The sequence below is a fragment of the Coregonus lavaretus genome (genome assembly GCF_964263955.1).
Source record: "Coregonus lavaretus genome assembly, chromosome: 18".
NCBI classification, from domain to species: Eukaryota; Metazoa; Chordata; class Actinopteri; order Salmoniformes; family Salmonidae; genus Coregonus; species Coregonus lavaretus.
This window is the reverse complement of record NC_140005.1, coordinates 12,908,394-12,917,302: the sequence shown is the minus strand read 5'-3', so window position 1 is coordinate 12,917,302 and position 8,909 is coordinate 12,908,394. Positions and strand designations below refer to the sequence as shown.

Here is an 8,909-nt window from a genome sequence, read left to right as displayed (position 1 = left end):
TGTCCACATCGCTAAGGACCTATCATGGCGATCTGAGGGCACGACAACGCCTCTTCCCCCTCAGGAGGCTCAAAAGATTTGGCATGGACCCTCAGATCCTCAAAAAGATCTACAGCTGCACCATTGAGAGCGTCTTGACTGGCTGCATCAGCGCTTGGTATGGCAACTGCTCGGCATCTGACCGCAAGGCGCTATAGAGGCACACATGTTTTATTTATTTTTAATACCTCCCACCATCCTCTCCTTCCCTCATTCTGCAGTTGATCTCTGTGGGGCTGTACGTGTGCAAAGCAGGTGTTCATTCAGTGGTAGCACCTAGCAACCGAGTCCTGTATTTACTTAGAACAACAACTTCACTGATGTCATGGATGACAGAAAAATCTGTTTGTACCCTCCCGGGTGGAATACATGAGGAACACATCCAGATGTGATGTGGCGTGATTACAGTAATATGGGCATAGGGATTCCAATCATGCTGTGCCAGTCTGGCTCACCTCCATAACGATGAGAATATACAGTATGGAATGATGTTCAAAGCTGTCTGAGTTGAGCTTGCACAGATGATACTGTAGATTACAGGGTGTTTAGTATTCCATATTCTGCTTCTACTGGGGAAGACATACACTAGTTTAGTAGCTTTCAATGGGTGAAAAAGTGTGTTTGTCCAAATGGGGCTTGTATTGGGGGCTCTAGACCATTATAACATCACAATACATACTTCGCATTTGACTACAGAATTACTCATCTGCATGTGCCTCTTAACTTCTTGCCTCTTGAAGTCATCCTTGATGTATTCTTGGTCATCTTGAAGACAGCTGTTGTGGTTTGTATCCTAAGTGCATCTGTTTGTAAGCTATTCACAGTTCCCTCCATGACCATGACAAACCACATATCACTGACCCCCTGTGTGTTTCTCAGCTTCAGCTCATTGGTCTACAGACTATAATCACAGACAGTGAGGATGACTGTGTGTGTGAGTCTGTCTGGTTTGTTAGCCTGAGGCTACAACAGGTGTTCTGTAATACAAAATAACATGTTATGTAATCTATCTTTGCTGCTGACAAAAGACGTATGGAGATGTGTGAGGTTGACAGCCCTGAGGGCACTAGTACAACTACTAGGGTTCAAATTTTGGTCACAGAGCTTTTATAAAATACATCAGCACAAAGTTGTTCGCAAACTGCAGCCCCCAAACGATTTGTTCTCGAGTTCGAGTTTGTTGAACAGAGGCTGTGTATGTTTTGGTTCTACAAAGCTATGTCCATCGTAACATTCAATAATCAACTAATTGCATTCATTCTTGCACCATGCGATCAATTTCCCCTCTCTATGCTCATGATCTATTTCCCTGAGCGCATATGAGAGACAGTTGCTGCTTGGTGGTCTGAGCCAGAGGAGCGTGTATAATCCTGCCGTAGGACTCATTGCAGCCAGCACTAGCAGGTCAAACGAATGACTAAAATGAACGATTCACAAAAATGACTCTCAAGTCAGTAAAAAGAGTTGTTCAAAAAGAACAAATAGTTTGCTAACTGCACATCACTATAGTCCCCCAGTTCTGGCTCCGGTCTCAAGGCCCCTCCCCTTTTGGCTCCCTTCTCCCGGGCTGCGGCCGTCACCGCCATCCAGTCGCTCCTGGGAGAAGGAACTGCTGGAGATGCAAAGTGCAGAGTTAATCTGTTCTACAGTGGTGGACGAGGTGCATCGGATATTCGAAGCCCACGCCGCCAAGACCCTCCCTGCCGAGACCCTCCCTGCGGAAACCTCCTGGGCAAGCTTTCGGTAGGGTTCACTGCCCATCGGCTCCGCCAGACCCGCATTGCCCCCTCCACTCGCACGCACTCAGTGAGTCTTGCACTTCATGCAGAGGCTCACGTCATTCTCAATAAAGAAGCTTGCGTCCTCCCCAACGCAGAGGCCCTCCTCATCCCTGTGGCAGAAGCTTGTGTCATCTCCGACGCAGAGGCTACTGTGGTGCCAGTCTCCACCCCAATGACACCAGGCCACGCCTCCTCTGGGCTACAAGAGAGCACCGAGGCAGAGAGACAGGAGTAGAGGTAGACAGCATCGACACCTGCACAGCTCATTCCAACTCCAAGTACCAATGTGGTAAGCAATCACACCATCACTAACCCGCTACTTAGTCACAAATGGCCTTTTGACCCTACACATATAAAGGTGTGCAGTATTTTGTAGAGGGTCACGTGTGTTCTCTGTCTGCAGACTGTTGTAGAGGTAACCAATGCAAAGGGAAGGGATCACTGCTGCTACCTCGCTTTCCAACCAAGGTGCATGAATTGAGGAGCAAACTGAAGGATAGAGGAGATTCAGCAACACTTAGAGGACAATGGAATTCAATTAAAAAAAGCGTATTAATTATTAAAAAGTAGAACCATCACATTTCGGCTTTTGGCCTTCATCAGGGTTTTTACAGAAATAAAACAGAATGAGACTTTTATACATTTCAAGGGCCAATCACAACGAGTATGTAAATAATTCCTTACTGATCCAACCTATCACATTATGTTTTTATTTACATACTCGTTGTGATTGGCCCTTGAAATGTATAAAAGTCTCATTCTGTTTTATTTCTGTAAAAACCCTGAAGGCCAAAAACCAAAGCGCGTTGGTTCTACTTTTAGCAGTAGAGGTAACCAATGACAACCTCCATGGGGAAGAGAAGGAAGAAGAGGACGTGAAAGCAGGTGAGTTACACTGACAAGAGAGAACACTGACAGATGCCTTTAGTCATGACAGCTTGGTGTAGTAGAGCCCATTCACTGGTCAGTGTTTGTAACCAAAGGCTTTCACCTTCTTGGTCTTTACAGAGGTCGTTGCCAGCCGAACCAAGAAAGGATCAGTCTGTCGGATTCTCCTAAGGATTTTCAAGCCAGCGTGCTGCTGTGTCTGCATGGATGGAGAGGAGTGAACAAGAAGCTTCAAGCGCTATACTTCAAGCGTTGTACTAGAACACAACTCTTCACAACTTCACTAATTGGCTACTTTATTAAATTAATTACTTTTTGCATACATTTATCTTTGATATTTTTTTGTTTTGTTCTGTATGCCCGTCCTCTCCTCTGTTGCCTATTGTTTGTTATCTGTGCGTTCTTGAACCACTCCAAACAAGAAGCTGCACTGAGAATCGTAACATAGAAAACACAACAAATCATTGGCTCCGTTTTATTGGACTAGAACAAAAACAATGGTCTCAATTTACAATGTGTCCCTATTACCAATGTATTAACACGGTACAGTAGTTACATAGGCCAAAGTTACATGAACCAAAGCTCCACTTCATGAAATGAGCCAATTAACTCCTCTTCTATAGCGTAGCAACCAAGTCAAACGACCTCATCAGGATCAAGTACAAATGTCTCTCCCCTGAAATAGTTCAGCAGTGTTACGCTACCAGACACTGAATAAACTGTACTCAATGATGATTGGACTCTTTCAGCTGTCAATAACTCCTTCCACCATTGAAGTGCATGCATGTCTCATTATGTGTTCATTTACACTTGGTTTTATTCACCCCTCTGTACATGCAAATGAAGCAACTATGCTGTACTCTATGATATCTGCAATCTTAAATCAATCTTTGTCCACAGTCAATCAATCTTTGTCCTACATGTTTCAACAAGGCATCCCAGTAAAGCTCACAATGCATTGATACCAGCAGACTAATAACTTTGTCACTAAATAGGTGTCAGTATCTTCACAGATGATCCAGCAATGAACCCAGGATAGAGTGGCTGAGTGAATGTGGCCTGGACTTTGTGGAGGAGGGTCATTGTGTGAGAGACGCTGTAGAAGGACAGAGTTCCTGCCTTGTGGTCCAGGTACACTCCTACTCTGGAGGAGCACGGGACAGGGATATCAGTTCTGTGATCATTGTGGATGAAACAGCAGCTGGATGGAGTGCAGTCAAACCTCCAGGACTGATCAATACACCCAAACAAACACTCATTACCATCTCCTTTCCTGCTGATTCCTTTATATGAGACAGCTATACAAACCCAATTACCGCTCCACTCTACCTCCCAGTAGCAGGCTCCAGACAGAGCCTCTCTACACAGCACCTGGTTGAAGAAGGTCAATCTATTTTCCACAGACAGACACAGGTACTGTTGTGCTGTATTGGGATCCAACGTCAGCTGGCAGGAGTCTGAGAAGATGAAAAATAAAGTTATTAAAATCACTTGATTAAAAGTATGTGTGTGTGTGTGTGTGTGTGTGTGTGTGTGTGTGTGTGTGTGTGTGTGTGTGTGTGTGTGTGTGTGTGGTGTGTGCACGCACGCGAGTGCATGTTTACTCACATTCTAAGAACCCCTTTCTGGTCTTGGGCTCAGCAGGGTGGTCAATCTGAACTTGAATCACTGTGGAGACAGACAGACTAGTAAATACTGTATCACAGGTCCACGTTATTCATGTCCACTATCAATCTTTATAGAGGTACAGTGGGGGAAAAAAGTATTTAGTCAGCCACCAATTGTGCAAGTTCTCCCACTTAAAAAGATGAGAGAGGCCTGTAATTTTCATCATAGGTACACGTCAACTATGACAGACAAAATGAGAAAAAATATCCAGAAAATCACATTGTAGGATTTTTAATGAATTTATTTGCAAATTATGGTGGAAAATAAGTATTTGGTCAATAACAAAAGTTTCTCAATAGTTTGTTATATACCCTTTGTTGGCAATGACACAGGTATTTTGGCCCATTCCTCCATGCAGATATCCTCTAGAGCAGTGATGTTTTGGGGCTGTCGCTGGGCAACAAGGACTTTCAACTCCCTCCAAAGATTTTCTATGGGGTTGAGATCTGGAGACTGGCTAGGCCACTCCAGGACCTTGAAATGCTTCTTACGAAGCCACTCCTTTGTTGCCCGGGCGGTGTGTTTGGGATCATTGTCATGCTGAAAGACCCAGCCACGTTTCATCTTCAATGCCCTTGCTGATGGAAGGAGGTTTTCACTCAAAATCTCACGATACATGGCCCCATTCATTCTTTCCTTTACACGGATCAGTCGTCCTGGTCCCTTTGCAGAAAAACAGCCCCAAAGCATGATGTTTCCACCCCCATGCTTCACAGTAGGTATGGTGTTCTTTGGATGCAACTCAGCATTCTTTGTCCTCCAAACACGACGAGTTGAGTTTTTACCAAAAAGTTATATTTTGGTTTCATCTGACCATATGACATTCTCCCAATCCTCTTCTGGATCATCCAAATGCACTCTAGCAAACTTCAGACGGGCCTGGACATGTACTGGCTTAAGCAGGGGGACACGTCTGGCACTGCAGGATTTGAGTCCCTGGCGGCGTAGTGTGTTACTGATGGTAGGCTTTGTTACTTTGGTCCCAGCTCTCTGCAGGTCATTCACTAGGTCCCCCCGTGTGGTTCTGGGATTTTTGCTCACCGTTCTTGTTATCATTTTGACCCCACAGGGTGAGATCTTGCGTGGAGCCCCAGATCGAGGGAGATTATCAGTGGTCTTGTATGTCTTCCATTTCCTAATAATTGCTCCCATAGTTGATTTCTTCAAACCAAGCTGCTTACCTATTGCAGATGCAGTCTTCCCAGCCTGGTGCAGGTCTACAATTTTGTTTCTGGTGTCCTTTGACAGCTCTTTGGTCTTGGCCATAGTGGAGTTTGGAGTGTGACTGTTTGAGGTTGTGGACAGGTGTCTTTTATACTGATAACAAGTTCAAACAGGTGCCATTAATACAGGTAACGAGTGGAGGACAAAGGAGCCTCTTAAAGAAGAAGTTACAGGTCTGTGAGAGCCAGAAATCTTGCTTGTTTGTAGGTGACCAAAGACTTATTTTCCACCATAATTTGCAAATAAATTCATTACAAATCCTACAATGTGATTTTCTGGATTTTTTCTCCTCAATTTGTCTGTCATAGTTGATGTGTACCTATGATGAAAATTACAGGCCTCTCTCATCTTTTTAAGTGGGAGAACTTGCACAATTGGTGGCTGACTAAATACTTTCCCCCCCCACTGTAACTAGAGGGGAGATGGCCTATTAGAAGATATGGGAATTGGTTGATGAAATGACCAGCTATTCCATTTGATAAACTTTAACCATATCTATACATTAATATGGTCCTATCACAAATACATGTAACGCAGTTAGTTTATGTCTAGTAGTATGTAATGCAGTCTGTTTGAGATATTATTCTATGCAAAAGCATTTTACCAACCTTCCCAAGATATCGTGCCCATTTCCTCCTTGCATATGTCTTGTAGTCGATCTTTCAGTTCAGAGACTGACGTCTTCCAATGCTTAAAGGAGACGTGTGGATAGACAGTGATTCTGGACAAGGCCTGAGATCCAGGAGAGACACAGAGAGACTGGAAACTCTACAGAGAGAAGTAAAATGGTAGAAAGTATTGAGAAAGTTAAATGTTAATTTTATTCAAGCACATTTAATTGGTAAAGAAATCTAGATAGCCATTGGAAATTATTTTGTGAGGTATATCTCAGTTAGTGATGTCACCTGGAGGAAATGTATGTGATCCTCTGTGTGTGAGAGCTGCTCCAGCTCAGCGTCTCTCTTCCTCAGCTCAGCGACCTCCTGCTCCAGTTTCTCCAGGAGTCCTTCAGCCCGACTCACTTCAGCCTTCTCCTGGGCTCTGATCAGCTCCTTCACCTCAAGACTGTTGAAAATGACCCAACACACCTCCAGGCTGTGTAAGGGCTATTTGACCAAGAAGGAGAGTGATGGAGTGCTGCATCAGATGACCTGGCCTCCACAATCCCCCGACCTCAACCAGAGTTACATATAAACCAGATGGTTTGGGATGAGTTGGACAGCAGAGTGAAGAAAAAGCAGCCAACAAGTGCTCAGCATATGTGGGAACTTCTTCAAGACTGTTGGAAAAGTATTCCAGGTGAAGCTGGTTGAGAGAATGCCAAGTGTGCAAAGCTGTCATCAAGGCAAAGGGTGGCTACTTTGAAGAATCTCAAATATAAAATATATTTTGATTTGTTTAATACTTTTTTGGTTACTACATGATTCCATATGTGTTATTTCATAGTTTTGATGTCTTCACTATTATTCTACAACGTAGGAAATAGTAAAAATAAAGAAAAACCCTTGAATGAGTAGGTGTGTCCAAACTTTTGACTAGTACTGTATATGTAATGTAAATATAGATGACCCCAACACTCACCTTCAGAGAGTCCACAGCCCGTCTCAGCTCCTGTATCTCCTTCTCTCTCTCCTGGATTTTCTTCTGTGATTGCTGATGTTTCTCCCTGAACTATTTCTGCAGAAAAATAAATCCTATGAAATTCATTTAGCCATTTATTACATCCTACTCTGTATTTCTACAAAAACTTGAAAATGCAATTTTCCAATTATTTGTATTCAAGCATGTCATGTTTGAAACATGTTATGCTCTGTATGGACTTAATGAGATGCAATTTATTCCTCAAAGAAACATTTAGTCCTAGCAACTGAGATTGAATGTTTATCTATGTACTTTGACATTTTTGGGCTGTTTTTTCTTGCTCTTCCAGTTGTGTCACAGTAGTAGACAAAACATTTCCTTATAGTTATAACGAGGCATATCAACCCTATAAGAGTAACAAGATGAACAATTATTAGACTATGTTTAAATGCAAATCTGTGAAATCTAACAGTGGAGTTCCATCCTTACCTGTGTATCAGTCCTCTCTGCTACAGCTGACACTGTATCATAGCCTTTATGTTCATCCATCATACAAAGATAACAGATACACTGTTGATCGGTATGGCAGTAAACCTCCAGTATATTGTCATGATGAGAATAGATCTTCTCTTGTAGTTGTGTGGAGGCTTTGACCAGCTTGTGTTTCTTTAAGGGAGCTACTTCATAGTGAGGCTGGAGGTGAGTCTCACAGTAAGAGACCTGACACATCAGACAGGACTTGACGGCTTTGTGTTTTCTCCCAGTGCAGAAATCACACTCCACATCTCCAGGTCCAGCATAACAGTGAGCAGGAGGAGAAGTTTGGAGTTGTTCTGTCTTCTTCAGTTTCTCCACCAATTCAGCCAGAAGAGTGTTTTTCCTCAGAACAGGCCTGGGGTTGAAGCTTTCCTTACACAGGGGGCAGCTGTAGACCCCCTTCGGATCATCCTGATCGAAGCAGCCCTTAATACAGCCCATACAGTAGCTGTGTCCACAAGCAATAGTCACTGGATTCTTCAGTAGATCCAGACAGATAGAACAACTGATCGAGTCCATAGCCTCTGTCGTTTTCAAACACACACACCAACAAACAGAGCAAGAATACCAGGGAGCTTTAAGTTTCGTTTTCCTTCAAACGTTTCTTCAAAGGAGTAGGCGTGGCTTGTGTCTTCCTGATTCTGTTTGTGAACTCAGATTTAGCTACCGGTTCTGGCCAGCAGAGGGCATAAGTCGCCCGTCACAGTCAGAGAGTAAACATTCTTGTCAAACTGGACGTTATGAAGATATGAGAAGATTTTTTAGTGCAATTTGTTTAGCTCTCAAGATGTAGTGGAAATCGTGAAATCGACGAAATGTATGTTACTGTGTGAGTTAAATTGTGATGTATGGATTGTTTCAAGAGTTCATAAAGAGCTACAAATTTTTATACGTTTTATTGTACTGTAAGTGCTATGGATTTAGTTACAGGGAACTTATATTTTGTTTGTCAGACGGCAGATAGTTCAAAGAGAAGCGATACGGGGTGCGCTTCTATCATTTAAGTTGATTGCAAAGAACTGCTAATTCAGGTTGGGCGTGAGTTTATGCTTGTATTTTGTTAAAAGGACCATGAATTTGTTCATACTTTGAGAATTTGTTAGCAAGCTCCTGTGCGAATCACACACAGTTTTTCCTCTTAGATATTATTTTGAATTGAAGACAGATGTAACCACGTTAAGTCTTGGCCGG

The 8,909-nt window shown here is 43.1% G+C and overlaps 1 protein-coding gene across 1 annotated transcript; it reads right to left on the bottom strand.

The window, feature by feature from the left end:
* Positions 1–3,169: 3,169 nt before the first annotated feature.
* Positions 3,170–8,652, bottom strand: LOC311145316 (tripartite motif-containing protein 16-like). Its single transcript, XM_084181550.1, has 5 exons — positions 7,671–8,652; positions 6,506–6,700; positions 6,209–6,368; positions 4,317–4,376; positions 3,170–4,165 (listed from the first exon to the last, which is right to left on the bottom strand). The coding sequence occupies exons 1-5, from the start codon at positions 8,235–8,237 to the stop codon at positions 3,696–3,698; spliced, it is 1,452 nt and encodes a 483-aa protein (XP_084037676.1). The 5' UTR covers positions 8,238–8,652; the 3' UTR covers positions 3,170–3,695.
* Between the last annotated feature and the right edge of the window lie 257 nt (positions 8,653–8,909).

What these genes read in the sequence shown, in the direction of transcription:
- LOC311145316 (XM_084181550.1), bottom strand. Translation starts at nt 8,237, where the DNA reads ATGGACTCGATCAGTTGTTCTATCTGTCTGGATCTACTGAAGAATCCA. An exon ending in GGGCACGATATCTTGGGAAG is followed by an intron (nt 4,377 to 6,208) that starts GTTGGTAAAATG and finishes CTGTCTCCACAG; the next exon opens with TGATTCAAGTTCAGATTGAC. An exon ending in CAGAAAGGGGTTCTTAGAAT is followed by an intron (nt 4,166 to 4,316) that starts GTGAGTAAACAT and finishes TCATCTTCTCAG; the next exon opens with ACTCCTGCCAGCTGACGTTG.